At 42.3% G+C, this 24,164-nt stretch overlaps 1 protein-coding gene across 1 annotated transcript in view; it reads right to left on the reverse strand.

Annotated features, from left to right (window-relative positions):
• Nucleotides 1-24,164, reverse strand: part of TRPC3 (transient receptor potential cation channel subfamily C member 3) — a 67,345-nt gene that overhangs the window by 36,829 nt on the left and 6,352 nt on the right. The window contains exons 2-3 of the mRNA XM_080929511.1: nucleotides 12,524-13,295; nucleotides 4,413-4,601 (exon numbers count right to left, since the gene is read on the reverse strand). Of these exons, the coding sequence (XP_080785637.1) occupies nucleotides 4,413-4,601; nucleotides 12,524-13,295 (961 nt within the window). The remainder of the gene's footprint in view (nucleotides 1-4,412; nucleotides 4,602-12,523; nucleotides 13,296-24,164) is intronic.

Consider the following 24,164-nt stretch of genomic DNA (forward strand, 5'->3'; position numbering starts at 1 on the left):
GATATATGGTCAGAATTAGATGTATGGTCAGAATTAGATGTGTGGTCAGAATTAGATGTATGGTCAGAATTAGATGTATGGTCAGAATTAGACCTCGAAGGGCGCACATCATCACGATGACAGGAAAGACACAGCATAGAATCACCGATTTCACCATCACCAAGTACTGTAACTGTTCTTTGGGAATGGGAGAATAGATTTGTGAACTATCATTTATTTATTTTGGGAGAGGGTGAGGCAGTTTTCATATGGACCCCAGGCTAGCCTTAGGCTGTTGGTTTTCCTATATCAGCCTTTTCAGTGCTAGGATTACAGACATGCTCTGCCATGCCCAGATGGTATGTTTATTTTACAGGGTTTAATTTTTTTTTGCTTATTTTTAATTAAAAACACTCTTTTAGATTTATGTATTTTATGTGTTCGAGTGGTTTGCCTGCACATATGTATGTGCACCATGTGATGCCTATGTGATGGTTGAAAGTCATCATGAATGTGTTGAGAACAGTCCAGGACCTCTGCAAGAAACAGCAAATTCTTTGAACCACTGAAGAATCCCTCTAACCCCTTTCCTTCAGTTTCTGTTGATGCTGTTTCTGGTGTGCAGAGGTTCCAAAGTGCATGTTGTCAAGTGATCTGTAACTTTTCTTAAACAATTATTTTTAAAACAACTTTTAAAAATTGTATGTGTATAGGTGTTTTATCTGCATGTATGCATGCGTATCACATGTCTACCCACAGTGACCAGAAGAAGGTATTGGTCCCCTGGAACTAGACTTATGAATAGATCCGAACCACCATGTATGTCAATAATGGTATCCAAACCTGGGTCCTCTGCAAGAGCAGCAAATACTCTTAACCTCTGAGTCATCTCTCCAGTCCTTCAAGATTTCTAATATCATTAGATCAAAAAGTGCTTTCCTAATAAGCATTAAATCCATAGTTATATATATGTTGATTGGGAACAAAGTTATTGATAGTGATACCGCATACCTTGCAACCCATACATCAACTTGCTTAAAATCAAGTCAGGCATTGCTCTGCAGGGTGGGTTGGCTACAGAAGCATCTCTGAAGATGAGCTGTTTCTGCTAATATGACACTTTCAATGGAATGATAAAAAGCCCATGACAACTGAAATCAATTTTCTCCTCTCAGGTGCCAAGAAAAAGAGATTCGTATTGCAAGAAGCGTGACTCTGTCTGGACACTTTTCTAAAAATGGCTTGCTATCAATCGTGTTCAAAATTATCTTTCCTCCAACACAAGGAAAACCTCAAGGAAGAAATCTCTAAGGGGGCATTTCATTATCTTAGAGCTGATCTGTTCCCTGACAACTTTTATTTCGATTTCTAGTGAAAATCTTTCCTTGTCATTAGTGACTGGCCCCAGTTCCCATGGTTATTATGCATAAAAGCTATCTGTACTGTAGTGGAAGTGTGTGTGTGTGTGTGTGTGTGTGTGTGTGTGTGTGCTCGAACCTAGAAGGAAGGTGTGGGAGAGAGATCTTTCTACACCCTTGCTTTGTGTTAGAATGTAAGCTATGTCTTGGGTTCCATTGGTCAGAGTTAAGTGGCAGGTTTGATTTGCAAGAGGTCTTAGGACAATGGCCAAGGACTCAGGACATTCCTCCTGCTAGTGACAACATTGGACAGCAGAGCCTTTATATGACCCTTATCAGATGTTTCTGGCCTTGGATCTAGGCAAGATTTCTGGATATTTGGTTTATATAAACTTGTCCCTTTGTCTTTCCTTGCAATTCTGTGAGCTTCCAAGGATCCTTTGCTAAATCCGTTTCTGAGAAATCAGTCAGATACTAAGGGCAGGACTTAGAACAAGGAACACAAAATTGTCTTTGATAGTTTAGTTTGGTTAAGAGCCATCACTCTGATATGAGTTTCTGTAATGGACTTACTGTAGACTAATATTTAGTGAGCCATCACAGAAGAGTTTCTCAAGCTAATTACTTACATAATTTTATATGGTCTTCAAACAACTGCTTCCCCACCCCCACTTTACTGAAGAGTAGCTCAGGGCTTTGGTGCTGTCCAGGGCCAGTCAAGAACTCATGGTGACATCAGAACTTGAATCCTTGTAAGCATGAGTCCACACCAAAGGAAGAACAGGAGATGAATCCACAGGAGACATGGCTGTCCACTGATGACTCTAGATATGCCCCTTCCAATGGCTGCTGCTTCATGATTTTTCAACTTCTACCTTTTATCAAATATTTAGGTTATTTGAAAAGTATGTGTATGTGTGGGGAGGTGGAGGGCTGCTACCCAGCTTTGGATCCTTGGGAACTGGAGTTACAGTTAGTGGTGAGGCATTCAACATGGTTGATAGGAATCACACTTGGGTTCTCTGGAAGAGACATAGAGACTGCTAGCCACTAAGCCCATCTCCAACCCTGTCAGTTCCTTATAAGTACAACCTCCCCCCATATATAACATACCTAAACTGTCCAATTCCAGAAGCTGAGACTTATACCATATGAAATATTTTAACTACAATTTTCACAAACTATTTAACGGCTCAATGAAAATTAGCAAACAAAAACATACACAACAGGTTTTTTTTTTTCTGCAGTAACCATACTGAAAACAATTGTCATCTTTATTTATGACCCTGGTGTGACTACCTCCACATCCATGTTACCTCATCAGACCTGCTACTTAAGCTTGGTAACTGTTTCCTTCTGTGTAGAATCTTATTCTGTAGCTTCCCTGGTTTATAGATAAAATGAATAACGGCTTACAGTAAGGATTATCACAAGAACATATGTTATGGTATCTCACAAATGCACGTAAACAGGAGAATCAACATTATTATTATTATTATTATTATTATTATTATTATTTCTGAGACTGGCTCTCATGAATCCCAGGGTGGCTCCAGACTTGCTAAGGCTGGCTTTGACCTCCTGACTTTCCTGCCTCTACTTCCCAAATGCTGGGATTAGAGAAGTGTGCCACCATGCTGTTACTGTTACTGGTGCAGAAATCCACAGTTTGAAGAGTGCTTGGTTAATTTTAATCCATTTAAGTTACACTAAACCCCTAAGATGCATAAAGGATAGAATCCTCTGATTTGAGGAAACTAAAATGAAGAGGACATTATCCTTCACATCGAGAAGTCCTGGGTCAAACAGGAAATAAAAGGGGGGACATAACAGAAACTGAAGAAATTCAAAACATCATAAGATCCTACTACAAAAGCGTATACTCAACAAAACTGGAAAATCTGAATGAAATGGACAACTTTCTTGACAGATACTAGGTACCAAAGTTAAATCAGGATCAAATAAACCATCTAAACAGTCCTATAACATCTAAAGAAGTAGAAGCAGTCATTAAAATTCTCCCAACAAAAAAAGCTTCAGGACCAGATGGGTTTAGTGCAGAATTCTATCAGACCTTCATAGAAGATCTAATGCCAATATTCTCTGAACTATTCAACAAAATAGAAACAGAAGGAACACTACCCAATTACTTCTGTGAAGCCACAATTACACTTATACCTAAACTACACAAAGATCCAACAAAGAAAGAAAACTTTAGACCAATTTTCTTCATGAATATGGATGCAAAAATACTCAATAAAATTCTTGCAAACCGAATCCAAGAACACATCAAAATGATCATCCATCATGATCAAGTACATTTCATCTCAGGGATGCAAGGATGGTTCAATATACGGAAATCCATCAACGTTATCCACTATATAAACAAACAAAGAAAAAGACCACATTATCATCTCATTAGATTCTGAGCAAGCATTTGATAAAATCCAATACCCCTTGATGTTAAAAGTCTTGGAAAGATCGGGAATCCAAGGTCCATACCCAAACAATAATAAAAGCAATATACAGCAAACTAGTGGCCAACATCAAACTAAATGGAGAGAAACTTGAAGCAATCCCACTAAAATCAGAGACAGGATGCCCACTCTCTCCCTAACTTTTCAATATAGTAATCTAAGTCCTAGCCAGAGTAATTAGACAAAAAAGGAAATCAAAGGGATAAAAATTGGAAAGAAAGAAGTCAAAATATCATTATTTGCAGATGATACGACAGTATACTTAAGTGACCCAAAAATTCCACCAGAGAACTCCTACAGCTTCAGCAAAGTGGCTGGATATAAAATTAACTCAAACAAATCAGTAGCCTCATAGAAGCAGGGGGAGGAGGGTGGGATGGGAGTTTATGGAGGGGAAAATGGGAAGGGATAACATTTACAATGTAAATAAAATATATTCAATAATAAAAGAAGTCCTGAGTCCTACAGTGGGCAGCACTTGAGAAGGCCTTCCACTTTACCTCAAAGCTCCTGTCAGTCTGTCTGCCTAGTCTGTTTTCTAGTGTCCCCTGGATTGCAGCGTCAGCAGTTCCTGTCTGCTGATGAGTGGCTCACTCACCTTTTTGACTTCATACTTAATGGCAAGTTTGACACGACTCAGAGATGCTTTGTGGCCGTGTCTCTCCAGGGGCTCGGCTGACTCCAGATCTCCGTTCAGAATGGCTTCCACCTCCTCTGAGTCTCGACACAGGTCCAGCACACCCACTACGAAGTCTTTGCATTGCATGGAGAGTTTCCTATAGTCATTCTAAAACAAAAGGTTTTGAGTTTAATGCCAAGAATTTCTCTCATCCAGTGGCTAGTGCCTGGGGACAGGATGTGTGGATAAAGGTGTCCCTGCCGTTGGGCAAAAAGATGCAGTCCCTTCCTGGATACAAGGCTGGTTAAAGCAGATACAAATGGATTCTCCAGCCCTCACTAAATTTCCTTAAACCTCTGAAAACTATATGAACCTGATCTCACTTATATGTGGAATCTTAAAAAGTCAAATCCTTAGAAGTGATGAATAGAAAGATTCTTAGCCAGAGGCCATGATGCAAAGAAAACTGGTCAAAGGGACCAAATGTTAATTTGCTTGATTCCCCAATTCAGCATTGTATACTTGTATCAGCACACTATATGGTATACCATATGTCATAATATGTTCAGTTACTATTTACATTTCTTTATTTTAAATTCTCGCTGTGTAGTTTAGACTATTCTAGAACTCACTGCATAGCCACATCAGGTCTTAAATTAGAAATCCTCCAGGTTCCCCCTACCTGGTACTGTGACATCAGCTCTATATCATCACATCATCTTTTTTTTTTTTAAGATTTATTTATTTATTTATTTATTTATTTATTTATTTATTTATTTATTTATTTATTTATTATATATAAGTACATTGTAGCTGTCTTCAGACACACCAGAAGAGGGCATCAGATCCCATTACAGATGGTTGTGAGCCACCATGTGGTTGCTGGGAATTGAACTCAGGACTGGAAGAGCAGTCAGTGAGTTAACCATTTAACCACTGAGCCATCTCTCCAGGCTCCATACACCATCTTTTAAAAAACAAAAATTGTTCCAAAAAAGCCAGGCATGATAGCTCACAAGATGAGGACTACCACGACTCTGAGGCCTGCATGGACTACTGTTTAAGACCCTGTACAAACAAACAAACAAACACACACACATTAGCTCCAACAAAAATGCAGTACACATATAAACCACTGGTTTATATTATAAACTATTGAAGAAAAGTTGAACATCTTAATGCTATGAGTGCTCCTGTTACCTGCGGCATCTACAGAAATGCTGGGATCTCAGCCTGAGATTGTACCTCAGGTGAAGCTCATGTGGCACTGGGGGTTCCTCTCAATGTGCTGCAAGTTTGTGAGTTGATTTGAAACACTGGGACTTTGTCCTCCCCCCATCTCTTTCTCTCTCTATCTGTCTCTCTGTCTCTCTGTTTCCTCCTTTTCTTCCTATTTTCTTCCTCTTTTGTAAAGGCAATTAATTAGACCCAAGAAGGACTCATCTGTTATATAAAATTTTGTTTGGGGGGAATCCCTGGAAAGTCCCAGATACCAGGGATGTGATAGGCTCCCAGGACCCAGTGGGGGTGACCTTAGCTGAAATGCCCAACAGTGAAGAGATGGAACCCAAGCAGACCACCTCCAGTAGATAGATATGGCCCTCAGTTAAGGCATGGGACACCCACTCATCTTCCAAATTCTTGACCCAGAGTTGTTCCTATCTAAAGGAAATACAGGGACAAAAATGAAGCAAAGGCCATCCAGTGATCTGCACAAGTTGGGATCCATCCCATGCACAGAAACCAAACCCTAGCATGGCTGTCCTCTGAGAGGCTCTACCAGCAGCTGACTGAGACAGATGCAGATACTTACAACCAACCACTGGACTGAGATCAGGGACCCCTATGGCAGAGTTAGGGGAAGAACTGAAGAAGCTGAAGGGGATGTCAACCCCATAGGAGGAACAATCATATTAGCTAACTGGGATCCCTCAGAGCTCCCAGAGGCTAAGCCACCAACCAAAGAACATACATGGGATGTGCTTAATCCTGTGGAGACTTGATGCCCCGGGGAAGGGAAATGCTATCAAGTTGAGGTGGGAGTGGGTGGGTGGGTGGGGGAGCACCTTCTCAGAAGCAAAGGGGAAGGGGAATGGGGTCAAGAATTTGTGGAGGGGGGACCAGGAAAGAGGTATTGTTTTCTGAACAAAATTTTGTTTTATGAAGAAAAGAAAGAGAGACTGGATAAGTGCCAATGCTGAACACCAAAGTCAAAACAAATTTTATGTCTTTGTACAAAAATGGTTACTTTGAACCTAAAGTAGGGTGGCTTCTATAGTGGAAACTTTCCGAAGCAGCAGGGAGACAGGGAAAGGCCACCACATATGAAATCCTGTCCAGTTTCCTATCCATGGCCTTTCTGGAAACATTGCTTCCCAAACACAGATCTAATACCAACGACATCAGTGGCACCAAGAACCTGTCAGAAACACAGTTTGTAGGCCCTGGCCTGAAGTACAAACTAGGGAAACAAAGCGATTCCATACAAGTGAGGGCTGCTGGTGACTGGCCGCTGAACAGGAGGCTGTGGCTGGGCCCGGTGGAGAGACATCTTTCTGGTTTGGCTGAAGGGCATGTCATCTTCCTTGCAGAAATGGAAGGAGAGAAATGGCTGGTTGTACGGAATTGGATTCTCCAGGGTTACAGAATATCAATACCTGAGAGGAACACTTCCAGGCCACTGGAACTAACACTTTGCTAAAAATAATCTGTGAATCTTTAGTTCCATTTGCATATTTATTTGGTGTGATGGATGGTTGGTTGGCAGCCTTCCTGCTACCTTCTGAATAGAGCTCTATTTTTAGCCCACTGGATTCAGTTAAGGTACCACTGACCATCTCCTGGGGGAAGTCCCTCACTTTTGAAAACCCCATTTCTACTTTGCTGACTTGGACTAAAATTTTAGCCTATAGAGAAAGTTAAACCAGACACACTCTACAATTCCAGAATTCAAGAAGCTGAGGCAGGAGGATGGCAAATTGAAAGCTAGTCTGGGATATATAACTAGACCCTGTCTGAAAAAAAAAGATTTTTAAGTTAGTCACATCATTTAACTGATGCACTTGATGAAAACACAATTTCTTATATTGTTGATTTTTGAGACACTTTGTCTTGATAACCAAGTGATAGCTCACATAGCAGACCTCTAGGTGTCAAAAAATATATCATACTTTAATGCACTGGTTCCCAACCTCTGGGTGGCAACTCCTTTGGAGGTCGAGTATCAGATCCTCATATCAAATATTTACATTATGATCATAACAGCAGCAAAATTGCAGTTACAAAGTTAGGACAAAATAATTCCATGATTGGGAGTCACCACAACATGAAGAACTGTATTAAAGAGCTGCTGCCTTAGGAAGGTTGGTAAGCACGGCTCTAAAGTAAGATCTGGGGAATTTGATTTTCTTCCCTTAAATACTTGGATTTGGTAGGCAAAAACCATACCACAGAGAGAGACTGTCTAAAGGCTACACAGACTGGAACATTCCCACTTCAGATATCAGTACTGAGACAAAGGACGTAACAGTTCACCTTATAGCCTCACCAGGGAACAGATGACATGAATAAGGCCACCGTCTCCATTCAAGTTGGTACCATGCTCCTGAGAATATTACTAAAATCTCTCATTTCTGTGCAGGGTGGGTGTCAGTTAAACATCCATCTGCCTTCCCTTCCAGAAAGCTAATGCAATATTTTATTATAGCTTACAGAAGTATTAAATCCATGTTGTTTCCATATAAAGTTCCTTTCTTAATCCAGTGTGGTAGACTGAATTTCCATGGCTCCCAGCTTGAGGCTCAAGGGCTCCTCTTCTCTCTGTCTCCTCCGGACTAAAGGCATGCAGCATTTTACCTGGCTAATGGTGGTTTGCTCACGTCAGTCACAGCTTTTAGATCTATCCAGAGTGCTCAGGGAAAGATGGCGAACCCTGGCCAGAGCCACCCTTCCCTCTGCTGCTGAAGTCGGTATTGCCTGCCCAGCCACCCTGAGCTCCTCCCTGCCTCTCGGGGCTTCACAACTCAGATCAGAGAACCAAGGTGCTGTCAGTTCAGCTCCGTTGCATCATCTTCACGGTGCTTCTCCAGCACAAGGGCCCTCTTTACCAAGTTAATAGGTGACCCGAGCAGAAACTCCAACTCCAGGGGCTTGTTAAGCCCGAGGCAGAGCAATGAACTAACTCCAGTTTCAACTCAGCCTCTCTACATTCCTTATAACATGTCCCCATCCTGACCCCTTTTATATGTGAAAGAGAAACACAGACATTCAACGCCAAGCAAACATGCAGCCCCAGGCCTCTTTACTGACAGTCAGAGGGAAAGCAGGAATCTGAAGACCAGGCACCCTGGTGTCCTGGGCTCCAGAAAGACTCCTATCAGGTACCAACTGTGTGACCTTTTGGAATTTTCTCATCTTTCCCCATAAGGAGAATCCTCCTTTCTCTTTGTTTTGAGAGGACTAAATTCTGTGAGCAAGTTTAGTGGATGTTAGAAAGCTTTGAAGTGCTTCTGTGTCAAAACGAATGATATTTTGGACATAAAGCCCAAGATTTGAGGCTGGAGGGATGGCTCCGTGGTTTAGAGCACTGGCTGCTCTGCCAGGGGCCCTGAGTTTGGTTTCTAGCACTTAAATCAGTGCCTAAGGGCACAAGGCATACATATACTTACATGGTGCTCATACACATGGTTACACACACAGGGTGCAAATACGTGCACAGGCAAAACACTTCACATAAAAGTACAAATAAATAAATCTTAAGTAAATAAAACCTGGGACTGGAATCCAAGATGCTCAGATATAGTTTAGTCAGTGTGACCTTGGCCTCTGCTGTCCCACTTGTGAAATAAGGGGTCTCCATGACTCCATGATTCCTAGCATCTCCTCCTGCTATAAAAGGCTTTCTAGCTTTGGGTCATACTGCTTTTGCTTTTTCCTTTTAGCTCCACTACGATAGGAACTGAAATTGCTCTCTACTTTGAAAGAAAAACTGAGGCACAGGGAAGACTGATAGCATTTCTTGTTTGTTTGTTTATTTATTTACCAAAAAAAAAAAAAAAAAAACAAAACCTGCATCCAACTCAATTAGAATCTGGAAATTTCAATTTGTCTTCTTGTATCTTTGTAACTGATAGGCTTCCTTGCCACTGATGGGAGGATGATCAAATCTAAGCCTTCATTTCTCAGAACAGCTAGCTCATTTGCACATCCGGATTGTTCCTTTAATAACATGCCACTGGGCTGTCCTTCATCAATTCATCTAAATCTATGACCCTGAGCGCTCGGCCTCCTGAGACAATGACCTTCACATGTTCTCTGTCTGCCCCAAGAGACTGTGGGAAGTGTGCGGAGGCCGAGAGAGTATGCAATCCAGGTCATTGATAATATGCTGGGATTGGGTGTCTGAAAGGGGAAAGCATCTCCTGTGCTTCACCAGGGAGCTGCACACTGTCTACTTCTTATTTCAGTCCAGGACTCTGAGCTGAAAGTCCCTCTGGAAAGACGATAGTGAACAGCACAGAGCAGGGCAAATTAGGTTACCTGCTTCCCTCAGCACCGAGCTTAGCTTGTCCTGTTCTGGTGCAGCACCGGGAGTTGGGTTAGGGCTCAGACTGTGTACAGCGCTGACAGACGGACAGGAGTGTGGGACGAGAGGGCAAAGGAGAGATGGACTAAGGAAGAACCAACAAGGGTAGCCAAGGATGGGGGACAAAGGGCACGCAGCGAGGCAGAGAGGCTCTGTCTCCAGAGACTGAGAAGCTGCCCTGCTCTGGTTCACAGAGGGCTCTGTGACTTTTAAGCTTGCCCTGTAAGGTGAGCGTCCAAGACACAGATGGTTATTAGGGTCTATCCTCGGCTACCGTGAGTAACCTCGAGGACCCTTCTGTTTTTTTCACTGTGGTATTTGCTCACCTCTGGAAGGTTCTCCAAGCAAAGGCGATTCTAATCTAAGCATTACTAATATGGACTTAGCTGGCATCAGGGGGGAAACTATGAATAACAAATTCTCCTCTGCTGCTCCACCGAGGAGATGTCTCCTGGCGGAACCGCAAACATCACCATCTTTAGTAAATTATTAAAACATAATCTTAGAAAATATTTCCTTTTATGGAATTTCTCTTGCAGAGCTTCAACATATATCAAGTGAAGTACATTTAAAAAAAAAAAAAACAGGTCTCTGTGATGTTTGAAGTGTCAAATAAATTTAGAATTATGCTCGTGTGACGATCTCAGAAATAAAGAAATGATGTTGAAAAATATTTTTTTCTAGTACTTTTCTACTGTCCCAGATAAGTTTGAAGCTTTAACTTGCTCTCCCTGTGCTCTGGGGTACAGGTGCTCTTTGTAATTCAAACACTCGAAAAGTGGGGGAGGGTGAGGAGTTCAAGGTCATCCTCAGCTACACAGCAGGTTCAAGGTTAGCCTGAGCTACGTGAGACCCCGTCTTTTTAAGTGGCACACTATAGATGTGCATATAGCAGTAGATATCAAGCCAGCCCCATTTTATTCTTGATTTTCCCTCATTTTTTAACAACAAAGGGGGCAGTTTTATATCAGAAAAAAAATCAGGAATTGAGTGACAAGATTGTTACACCGAGGACAGAGCTTCACCGAGACACAGTGAGGGTTGACAAACACGGAGGGGATTTGTTGTGGAAGGAAAGTGAGCAAACTCACTTGTGATGTTCTCTTGAAACCCTAGAGAAAACAGACTTTCCTTAACGTGAATTATGTTGCAGATTGTGCTTGAAAAAAAAAACCCACTCAACTATGAAAAACTATATTAAGATGTGAAAGAGGATAAATACACTTTCTGAGGTATTATTCTATCCCGAAAAGGTTTAGTCCTCATGCTGTCTGAAGCCGAGGGGCTAGTGCTTGCAACCACTTCCTTGTGTAGAAAACAGGACAGAAATCTGCTAAAGAGAACGCATGGAGCTTTACCTTACCAGTCAAGCACCTCCTTTTCCTCAGAGTTAAGACTAGAGCCATTTAAAATGCATAGGAGGGTTGGCAATGGAGTCAAATTTTAACATGATCCATCACTAATATAGAGTTTCTGTAAGAAAATACTGATTGACAAAAACAAGTCGCGTTTAAGAAGCAGAAAATCTCTCTGATGCACAGACGACTTTTCTGTCCTTTGTAGATTGACCCAACTGTCACAGTTCACCACTCTAAATAGATGTCCACGGGATTCAAGATGAGACACTCGTCCCATCAGTGAAGTACATTATCATTAACAACATAGCTCCAATAGTGTTCCATATTTGCTCTCTGAGTGTTGGCTCTGGGAGGGGCACCCAGTCTTGAGTCTGCAGTCTAACATTGTCCCTTACAAATGAGTAGATTAGACGTCATCGTCATCTCGGGATACATGCATTGGACTCGGCTACATCTAAGCATATAGAAAAGCCTGTGGCCACGAATAGGGCTTCAAAGAAACCACCACTCCACCTGAGAAAAGGAAGAGGAGCCCTACCTCACAGCGATGCAGGGTAGCCGTTGGAGACAAGTTCAGAGCAAAGAGAAAATCCGTGCATGCTGCGTCACACCGTGCAGCCGAACAGAAAGAATCTAGGACCTGAGAAGGAGGCAGACTTGTCGACCCCTGCCTCTCTTTAGCAAAAGGGCACACCGACTTTCTGGCTTTTAATCCTTATCTAGGACATAGATACCTCTGCTTGCTAAGCTGTGATGTTTGTCTTTAACGTGAGTCTGAGATGAGCAAAACCGCTAGAGCAGTTCCTTCGAGTTTAAAATGCACTGGGAAAAAGAAATGATGGCACACATCCGTAAACTCCAGCACCCGAGAGGCTGACGCAGGACTGCTCTGAATTTCTGTCCATCAAGGGCTATGGAACATGATGACACCTAGGACCCTGTCTGGACCAGAGAGAAGCTGGGCATGTGAGTACGGTCCTGTAAACCCAGCATTTGGGAGGCAGAGATAGAAATGCTGTGAATTTGAGGCCAGCCTGAGCTATAAAGTGAGGATCTATCTGAAAACAAACAAACAAAATCTCAACAGATTAACAAGCACCGGGCACAACTGACTCTGGCACAGCAGACAGGGGCTTCCACAGGCCTACCTTGAACTCCTTCTCTATGTTGGCCAGCTTGGCCAGCTCATTGCTGAGTTCCAGCGCTGTGAGCACAGGATCCTCGCTGGACAGCGACAAGTATGCTGGGCTGGCCAGTCCCTTGTAGGCGTTGATCCTAGACCTTGAGTGGCTGAAGGCATCGAGCCTTTGCTTCTCAGCACAGTCGGCGCAGCGACAGAAGTAGTCGTGTGGCCGCTCGATGCGTGCACCCTTGAGTAGCAGCAGGTGCACCACCTCGTATTTATGGCAATGTGCAGCCAGAATGATGGGCGTGATGTCAGGTGAGAAGCGTGTGCCATCCTCATCGTAAGCATAGAAGTCGTCATCACGCAGTTCTTGCTCGCAAGGGCTGAGGGTCAGGCGCCGGCTAGCGGCAAAGCCCGGGTGGCCCAGGATGGCTTCCACGATGCGCACATAACCTTTGCTGATGGCTAGCAGCAGCGCATCACCGATACGCGCCAGGTTCTCCTTCTTCAGCAGCAGCTCGGTCACCTCCAAATGCTCATTGCCTACTGCCAGCTGCAGCGCGTTCTGGCCCATGTAGTCCACGCAGTTGACATTGAGCGTGCGAGACTCCTCCAGCATCTTACGCACCACAGGGATGTTGCCGTACTCCGCGGCGTCCAGGAAGCGCTCCTCCTCGGCTGTGAGGCTGGGCCCACGGGCACCGAACATGAAGGCCGGGCCACGCACTGCCTGGCGCCGGCCCTTGTCACGCATCCCCGCAGTGCGCCACCTGGACGGGCTGCCCTCCGACGACCTGATCAGTGGGGCGACAAAACAACGTGGGACTTCGAGGCCTACAGTTTTCTCCCCCAGCAGACCCGGCTGCAGACCCGAGGCCAGGGACTAGTCAGGTAAAATGCTAAGACCAACCACCATGACTATCCCTCACCTGTCACAGGCTGCCTAAGCCTCAGGGAGGAGCCCATGGCCCTTCCCAAACGCAGATTCTGTTCTTTCTGCCATCAGTTAGAAAAATAACGAGATAATTTTTATGCACCTATACCTCTCTGGTATAAAACCAAAACAACAACAAAAGAAAACTAAAAACCACCACTAGTAACAATGATGCTGTAAGTACCCTTCGGGGTCAACCTTGTTCTCTTGTGTAGCCTAGGGACAGAGTACTTGGTCAGGGAATGCGTCAGGACCAGGATTCAACCTGTACTACCACAGAGGGAAAAATATCCTAAAATAGTGTCTAGTGGCATGCACACCACAGGCTGGCATACTTAATAGAGGTTAATTTTTGTCAAGCATCAGGACAGAAGTCTCAAGTTATTGTACATTAAGCCAAATTTTCACATGTAGCCCAGTATTCAGGCTGAGTACCATCTTAGCTTTAAATCTTTAATCTCTCAAGGACAAGCCTTTTCCAACTAAAATATTTATTTATCTGTCTATCTATCTATCTATCTATCTATCTATCTATTTTTACAGGATTAATCTTTGCAATGACCCAGACAACATTCACCAAATGCAGAATCCAAGCATTAATCTAGATTTACCTTATGGAGAATAACTCCCTTTATAATAAAGATTTTTTTTCATTACTAAAATTACCCATTTGCTTTTTGGAGAAGGAAAGACTTGACCCACGGGTTGAAGACCACTAGTGATACTTTGTGACTGTAGCTACAGGCATGGCTCCTATAGCACAACATAGCGGGAAATCCTACAACCAGCCACACCAGATGAGATCTACCTGCAGCGGAGTCACGTCATACACTGGTGTGTGCAATGACTTCAATCCACATCTTAATTTTCATAAGCCTGGGTAAAATGAGAAGTTACAGCCCAGAAGGTACTCAGCTCACTCCTGCTAATATGAGTACTCAGAAGGCCAAGACCATGTCTTCTCAAAAACAAAACAAAACGAACAGACGACAAACAAAAAACCAAAACCACAGCTACCAAACAAAACCCCCTTTCAAATAATAAACAATTCCAGGCTTTGCAGCATAGACTTCTCAGCTACTAGGGAATTCTAAAGCAGGATGACCTCCAAGTTCAAGGCCAGTCAGGGAACTATGCCTCAAAACAAAAGTAAGAGGAGGTCTAGAGATACAGATGGGCTGTAAGGTATTGTCTAGGGTGCTTGCCGCCCTGGTTTCAAACCCCTGGACTGCAAAATAGTAACAAAAGTGAAAAGTTCCAGAGATTGTATGAGTTTATAAATAAAAGCTTTTGCAAATAGTCCAAGTCTTTGAAAAACACTGCAAAATAAATTATATAATTTAGACATTGTGGTTTTCTGTAACAACAGCTCAATGACTTAGGTTTTAGTGGCCAAATGTGCAAATATTACACAAATCTGCATCTTTAACTTTACCAGATTTTTTTTCAGATTCAGAGGCTCAATAACTTTAATTAAAGAAAAAATCTGTAGAACTTTTTTTTTTGAGCATGAAGTATATCAAAAGGTACCAATAAAGTTTTTTTTTTCCCCCAAGTTACTGGCTTTTGAAGCAAATAAACGAAACTTAAAAGTGAATGGCTGGGAAAGCAGTTGCTTTATATCCGTGTCAGAAGCATCTCTGGCCACTGAACATGTATTCACAGAGCCAGGATTTGAAAATTTACAAGAGAGAACACAAAACACAAGCCTCCATGGGGGTCTGGCTCAATGAGCTTCCCCAGCAGAGGAAGTGGGGTGCTAGAACCCAGCTCTTCTCGGCTCTGTAAGCTCTAGACACAGGAGTCCCAAGCATCTTCCCAGCTGAGAGCGGGCAGTCACTGCAAGCAGCCCTAGTTAAACACTTGCTTTTATAAGAGTTGTCATGGTGTCTCTTCACAGCAATAGAACAGTGACTAACACAGACTTCAGTGTGAGGCCTGATCTCCCAATAAAAACAAACTCAAAGCAAACTATTTTTCTTACAGTGTCACTTGAGAATAAAAGAGATGAGAGGGTGCCTGCTTACAGATGAGTCCTCTAACTTCCTACAGAGCAGAAATGGTCAGAGTTGGCCCCAGTGGATAAACCGGTCTCCAGCGTCAGAGCCCTTGACATGTTTCTTCCAGCGTTTGAAGGAAGTAAGGAAGATGCCAAACTCTGAGAATGTTAACAGAATAAAGTTTTGGTTTTTCCCTCTCTTCTGACCCTCGTCCAATGGTTGTACGCAGCTAGTACTCGGAGGGCACTCTGAAAGAACTCCATTCTCACAAAAGCACACAGTGGTGCTAACCGATCTGCAAGGTTCTGTTAGGTTCCTTCACTACTGCTACCGTAGACAACCAGAGGGCATCACGACTACAGACTAAACTCTCTCCCTCCCAGTTTTGCCTCTGGGCCCATGGGAGGCTGTGTAGGGAAAGCAGCTATCTGTTTACAAGCCAGAAAGAGTCCCCACCAGAACCTGACTGTGTCAGCAACCTGACCTCAGAATTCCAGGCTCTAAAACAGTCAAAACCAGGTGTCTATCGAAGTCTACAGGGTCTTATTGGCATATCCAGAATTGAACAAGACACTTAGTATTTGTTTAAAGATTTTTTTTAATGCTTCTTGAGATCTCTGTATTTGTCAAACATTTAAGCCAATGAAAAATTCCTCTGGAAACTATTTCTGTACAGCCATTGGGAACCTTCTGCTCCACTCAGAGGCAAATATACAAGCAACACCCCTAGCTGTCATAACTTTCTGTGGAGTCCTCTGACCTCTCTAATAGCGTGTCTACAACTGCGGCTGAGTTCTACTTAGTGTGTGCTAAAATGCAGATTTCCAACTTTACTCCAGAGGAACTGTTTCTACATCACCCCAGGGTGGGACCCTGCAGTGTGAAATTTAAATGAACACCATCGGCAAGTTCTGTGTATGCTAAAATAAGGGAGCCTGTACTACAAGCTAGCAGAACTACTCTGTATCAGTGACCTTGGGTTATGGGGCTTTTCAGCACTTGTCACACTGGCTTTGACAAAAGTAGAGTCGAAATGATGCCTTTGAGTGGTAAAGGCTAAGAAAAATACAACCTGATATTAATTTTATTTCTTTTATCATTGTTACTATTTAAAATTTGACTTCCGTAAGGTTTCTGTCAGCAGTCTACGACATGCTTTTACCTTTGGCCATTTGATGACACATTTTTGCTTGATCAAGAAGTGAAGCTTTTAAATGGGTTACTGAATGGAGCAGCTGAAGACATTGCCTGCTGTTTCTACCATTCATTGTGCCTTTATAAGGATTCAGGTGCTAAGGCCAAGTGACTCCTGTGTATTGAGAAGCCCCGTTAGGCATGAACTTGTCTTCTTACACTCCATGTATTTTAAAGACTATTGAAGTTATTTACATTTGAAGGCAGTACATTAACAAACCTCTTTGGTGTCACTATTACACACGTTCCTGGGCAGTGAGATCGTTTCTTATTATTATCTGTCGAGCACATTTCCATGTCTAAGGAGAAGAGATACTTGCTAAGGGTCTGTACATTAGAGCTACCTGTCTTCCCACATGACCTAAGGTTCCAAGTACAGCTATCCATTTTGTTACTCTGGAATACTCAAATCAAACCAGCATTTCTAATGCACAGCTCAAAGTACAAGTTAGGCTGGGAAACCTCAAAGTCATCTATAGCCCGAGATTTGATCCTGCCAGTCAAAAAGTCCTGACATTTCCCTTCGGGAATGTCCTCACATTCAATCTGTCTCTCTATCCTTGGCTGCACCACCCTCCAGGGTTTTATCAAATCACCGCTGGGTTATCTCAGCGGCTTTGCAAGTGAAGAGGAGGCAGAGCAGGTCAGCCTGGCTGAGCATCTGAGACGCATGCTGGGTTCTCAAGGTACTATCAGGGACTTAATTCTCCCCAACAATGTTATGAAGCAAACTTATTTTCCCTGCCTCATAAATATGAAAATTGACCTAAAAAAAGCCCAAGGTCACGTATCCAGTCAAGTGTAGATTTGGGAACCAGTGGTGTCTATGTTCTTTGGTGTTTACTGGGACCCTTTGTCCTCTTTACACTCATGGTCACTCCCAGAATGGCATTCCTCACAGACAACTGGTCTACCAAGCCCTATTTTTACAGCCCCCTTCTGAGTTAATATTCCTTTAATTCATCTTCAGGAATGTCCACAGCTCCTTGCTTTCAAATCTATCCTCTATCCTGTTAACATCCTTCTCCCTCCTATACAGCCGAGGCTATTTTCTAAAGACGTGCTAAGATCCTCCCCCTCTTTTTTTTTAATTTTGTGTTTCCGAATGCAGGGTCTTTGGCCTTGTTGAGTGAGTGCCTTTTCTGCTTACAGGACAGTGAGTATGCCACAAAGAAAAAGATCAAGGGAACATTCTGGATTTTACAAGAAAAAGTAGGATTTATGAGAAGAATTTGGGGAAAGAGAAGGTGTTCTTGGCTGAATCTTCATGGTTCCCTTATCTATGCATTCTGCAGGACCCTCACCACAGAATGATCTCATCACATGGACCTGGCTGTTCTCCCACTGCCACAGCAAAAAATATCAAAGGGACTGACAGGAATCAAAAGTGACATATGGATTCTGGGGGTCAGGGTGGGGGGTGGGTCCTACCAGATTCCATAGAGCTTTCTCCTGAAAATTCTACCCTTGATCTTAGCCAAAAGGCGGAGAAGTGATCTCTCCTGCCATTTCTGACTCCCGTGTGGTATGTGCTGTAAGATGAGAGCCAGGGAGACTGCATCACAGTCAGGATGATGTGCCAAGAGTGCTGGACCACTGGTGCTGAGACAGAGGATGCTGAAAACACCAGGGACATCAGCTACATTCCAACAGAGAGGGAGCACTTTTTTGTTACAAAGCAAATGAGCCAAGATTAAATGCCTTCCACTAGAAACACCCAAGTGAGTACTGAACATGGCCCAGAGATCAGGAAGAGTCAAAGGATATCAACACTCACAACAGCTTCTTGGCATCTGATAGCACAGTCCATTGCCATAGTGACAGCCAAACCAGCAAGAGAAGGTGCTTCATTTAACAAAGTGGAGGGCATAGTTTTCATTTATCTAAGAGACAGAAAAGTCCACCCCCTGCTTGGCATCCCCACAACAGCAGGGGAAGAGATGACTTCCCGGGAGTATTGAAAATCATCCAAAGAACACTTTTACTATAGCACCAAACAGCTAAATGGGGCCAGCATTCCAGCATCTTCCACACTTGCTCACAGATGGGGCACAGAAGGACCATTCAGGTTTGAACCTCTCCAGAGACTGGAAGGAGACTCAGGAAGTAAAAGGCACTTATGCTCTGGCTCAGAATACCTCTGGCTCAGAAAGCCTGTGCCCTACTTGGCCAAATTCCTGTGTGAGATGGAGCAGATCTCTCCCTGTCAGCTCATGTAACTGCTTAATTGCTTAATTAACTTAATTGCTTGATTTATTGATTGCTTAATTTACTTCCTGAATAAATACCTGTTTAGTAAGCAACAAAAACAAAACAACCTTAAAACTAATGTACACCACATATTGGATATTGGATTATTTTGTCTCTCATATTCATCTGGTCGAAGAAGAAGGCAAAGGTCTGCTCATCTAAGCTGCTGATTTCTTGACTCTGCTATACCAGCTTCTGGAATGTTCCCCCTGTTGTTTCTATTACTTCACATCTTAATTCTGTCATTCATCAATTTAGATCCTTTCTCCTGCCACGGTCCAGCTCACATTGTGTCTTAAGATAAAGGGTGGGGCCTCTGTGACCAGCAAGATTCTGTTCATTCTGGGATATGAAGTCTTTGAACCTTTCTACAATTGCTCTTGACTGTCCAAGCCAGAACCTCTATAATATGAATAACTTTATGAATTTATTCATAAAGATGAGTTTATTTTCTTCTTTGATTTCTGTCTACTGGGTCATTTTCCTGGGTGGCACGTGTGTCCTTATGTTTGACAGAGTGTGTTCGACACTTATTTTCAGCTTATGTCATCTCTAACAGTTTACAATGGTGTGGTCAATATTCAACACTAGACAATATTCAACAATCAACACAAAAATGCATCGTAAAGCAGCCACTATGCTATTTGTGGTACTGGAGACAGTGGTGTGGGAAAGGCTCTGACAAACTAAAAATCAGCAATGAAATGTTAAGAAACAGATGACCTGCAGTATTCCCAGCAAGCAGTACCTGCCAATAAATTTAGACACTGCTGGGATATCTAACTTTTTTTTTCAGCATGCCTACATACACATAAAAGAAAAGAAGAAAGAGCTCAACAGCACTACCCCAAACTTGTATCTCTTCATAGCCTGTGATCTTGAAGGGCAAGTACAGTGGAGCCACTCCTAAGGGTATTAGTCCCGTTACGTGTAAGTCTACAAGGACCTATGCACATTGTACATTACAGCCCATTATCACTGTAACGACCAGACAGCAATAGAAGATTCTTCATGTCACAAAGAAAAGGGCATAGTTTTCATCTACAAAGATTACCATGTTGTGTTGAAGAGATGACTTAGCAGGTAAAAGGTGCTTGCTGACAAGCTGACAGGTTTTGAGTCTCTGGACCCATGAAGTGAAAGAAGAAAACTGGCTCTGGTGAGTTGTTTTCTTGCCCCCATAGCCCCTCCCCGCCAAATACATAAATGTTACAAAATGCCACAAAATTAAGATTAAGATTACCAGGCCCAGAAGATAGTTGGGCCTATGTAGTGGGAGGGGGGTCCTCAAGGTTCTGTCTGAATTACATCAGAATTTTTGACATGGTTTTACTGTGTCACCCTGGCTGGTCTAGAGCTCATTGTATAGAACTGGATGGCTTTGAAGTAACATAGATCCACCTGCCTATAACTCCCAAGTGCTGGGATTAAATGTGTATCTACCACTTTATCACATTCAGAATTAATAATGTATAATAAGCCTGTTAACTTTAAGGGACAATAACCTATTGGATACTCGAGAGAAGGAAGCTCATGTCTCCTGCCTTCGCTTCCCCTTCATCTTCTGAAAGTATGATGCTGTTCATCCGGACTCTAGTGGCTAAAACTAGACAAAGCAAAAAAGGAACTAAGCAGCCTGCTGTTCCCTTCAAAGCCCATAGGGGGCAGAAGAGGATGCTCCAGACATTTCTTGCCTGACTCTTGGGGGATATTTCTTAAATATATATGCTTATGAAAGCATCGGGCAACACATTCCAGAATGTACATATCTGTTTCCTGGAATGCATCTGCCCCTAAGGCCATTAAACCAACTTTTGTAATACTGTATGTCTGTCCATTTTCATGCCGGTCTCAAGGATTCTGTAACTTCCTGAGGAACACAGACTGCCTTTTTGGCCATATGCCTGGCTGTCACACACCATGGGGAGCACCTGTTGAAATATGGGTGCACACATGCCACTGATACCAATTGCTACATCTGCGGACTCAAGGAACAGAGAATTTTCCCTCAGATCAAAGAATGTCCTTAGCCATATATGTCAGCATGTACAAATAATGGTAAATTTTTAATAAAAAGGATACAATGAATGCATTAATGAAAATCAATAACCAGCCATTAAAGTCATATAAACAACCACTCTATCAACCAAGTTTTCAATTTTAGATTTCTGCTTAATTACATCTGATCCTTAGTTACCCCCCAGCCCAGGAGTATTTGCAGGTTAGATGCCTTTTGATTTTGATCTTACATAAAGTATGTCTTACCAGGAAAATCAGAGGGTAAATAGGGGATATATTATAAGATCAATAATTTCTAATAATTAATAATTTAGATTTTCTTATAAAATAAATTTATTTTCAGGATAGCATTTGAGACAGACTCAAGATAATAAAGGAAATTGTCTTATGAAATCAGTATAAATGGAGTAGGAATAGAGACAAAATGAACTCAAATGACGGAAATCTACTGACTAAAGAGCCTCTCATAGTTGCCCACTTAAACATTAATCATCACCAATTAATTCCATATGCCCATTCTCTTATTTTATGAGAAGCAGAGGGACCTGGCTTTCTATTATGAATGTCACTGTCCAAAGCCTAAAGCCTTCTCAGATGTCAGTCCCAGTTCATCAGCCTGCACCCCGAGATTCATTACAGAATCTAAATCATCATTTTTATCTGACGAGATACATCTAGAGGTGCAAAACTGGAGTTAAAAAAAATCACTGAGGTCAAGGTCTTATCAGGATGTAGATCTGTGGGCACTTACAAATCATCAAAACTCCTCTATCATCAAATACCCATTATGCTTAATGTCTGAATGCAGACGGTAGGAAAGGAGATTCTCTCTATGTATCTTGTTTGTTGGTTTGATTGTTGTTGAGACATGATATTTCCTATGTACCCCAGCTTCAAACTCATAGTGAGTCTCCTGCCTCAGCATCCTGAATGCTGAAATTACAGGTATAAGTCACTCTGCCGAGCTTAGCTTTCTCTGAAAAAGGAAAATTTCTAACTAGATAAGAGTAGTTAAACATCTCTGACCTAGATGCTAAATTAAAGGCGGAGTGTTATGAGAGGCCTAATTATTCTCCCAATACTTCCCTTCTGTACAAGTGTGAAGTTAGCCACCCCCAGTCCACACCTCAGCCCCTCTGTGGAAGGCCAGACTCCCCAGTGTTCACCCTGTACACACTGGTGACCCCCCGCCCTACTTAGAGTAATGCAATCATATGTTAAGGGCAAAATGAGGGTGGCTGAGAAGCCAAAGCCTTCTCAGATGCCAGTGCAGGCCTCACCCCCAGGCGAGGTGATTACTGCAGAGCCTGGATGGTCAGGGTTTCTTCCTGCCAAGGGGGCAGGAGTTCTGACAAAAGTTTTCTTCCCCCAACACATTTCCCATAATGCTTTATTGTCTGATTGTAAACTGCAGCTATGGTTTATGGGAAAGCTTAATGGATAAGAATAACTCTATAAAAGAGGAGAGGATGAAGCACTTGATGTCCCATCACAGGAATAAAAATCCCTATATCTCCATCCTCAAAGGATGGGCAGTGTCAGGCTGGGACCCTCCACCTCTATGGTACCAGGGTAAGGGTTGGCAGTAACTCTTGGCAGGGACACTTTTGTTTGGACAGGTCCTCTTCATTCCTTTCCCCTGGCTGTGGTCCTTCTGTTAGTCACAAGTGTTCTTAAGTTGATCTGCCATCACCAGCTGAGTTGCAATGATGACTTAATTGGATCTCATAAATGAGTTAATACTACTAATTAATAGTTTCCTATATTGTTCTTCCCTGGAGTAAATTTATTTTAAAATGTCTTTGCGAACGAGATAAATCTGTTAAGTAAAGGAGGCCACAGCACAAACGGCACAGCCTGGGAACCTATTTCAGATGACCTGGGACTCCTGTGACTTAGATATCTAAAGAAGACAAGGGACATGGCTTCCCTCTCCAACATGAGACTCCTCTGCAGAATACTCTGTGTTGGGTAGTTCTGAGGTGGTGGGGGTGGGAACTTGGGGGGGTCTTATTACACTGTGAAAATAATTATTTATCTTCTCTCTTAAAACCATCAGGAACATTCTTCCTCCATTGGTCTCAGTTCTGTTCTAAATGATGCCATGGAAATAAGCAAGACATGACCACAGGGATGTTTGGTTTCAAGCAATAAGCAAATAAACACATAGACAAACAAACAAACCAATAAATAAATAAATGACTTTCTTATCCCCCTTCTCTCCAAAATTTCTCTGTGGTCAGGAGAACAAAAAATAGTAATTTGAAACCCATTTAAAAAAAAAAAACAAGAGACATTTGTAACCCCAAGCCAAGAACTATGAAGACAGCAAGGAGAGAGCTCAGAGAATAGCTCATTACTTAGAAGAAAAGCAGGTATCCAAACAACATGGCAGGGAGCAGGAAGGGTCGCTCTGTCCACTGTCAGAGAAGGTCTGAAAGTTAAGGAAACTAGAAATCGGGTGGTATCTTCAAGCAAGTGACTTGTTGAAGTCTGGATAAGGTAGAAGTGATCCCGTACACCCTGAACCCTAACACAATCAAATGAAACCCCTTACACACTCCTGTAAAAGAGAGAATGTGGCCTCTCTGGAGACACAGAAACAGAGACACACTAGCTGTGGGTATTTCAGAGCAGGTATCAATTATCGGAAAATTCAGCCCACTTCTACAACAGTAACAGGAGTTTTATAATTTTCTAGTCCCCTACACCAAGTAATGTAATTTTAAAAAATACACAAGTATGAAAAACATGCTACAAAAGAAATATACCTTTAAAAAAAAAAAAGAAAAGAGGAACACACATAAGAAAAAATCTGTACATTTATCTTTGTTTTGTAAAATAAAGTCGTTTAAAAAAAAAAAAAAAAAGAACTAAGCCTACATGGTATCTAGTCTAAGGACTGGCTTATTTCAGAAAATATGTAGAAGTGAAAGGCTTACGGGTGTAGAAATGTTTGTTTGCCTAGGAAAAAAAGACAAGAATCAGAGGAAGGGACAGATATACTAACTGCTCAATAAAAATCAAAACATTAAAAAAAAAGAAAAAAGTTTTATTAATTATTTAATTTATTTATTTAAAGTAGCTAGTTAGGCCTTGGGGGATGGAGCCAGATACAAATGTATGTCCTTAGCCTGAACGGGGCCCTTGGTTTATTCCCCAGACCCTGTAGCTGGGATTTCTCATGAAGAATAATGTGAAAGATAGGTAGGGAAAGTTAGAAGAGTAGAGACAGGAAAACCACATCAGCATAGGAAATCTAATGT

The sequence above is a fragment of the Micromys minutus genome, assembly GCF_963924665.1.
Source record: "Micromys minutus genome assembly, chromosome: 15".
NCBI lineage: Eukaryota > Metazoa > Chordata > Mammalia > Rodentia > Muridae > Micromys > Micromys minutus.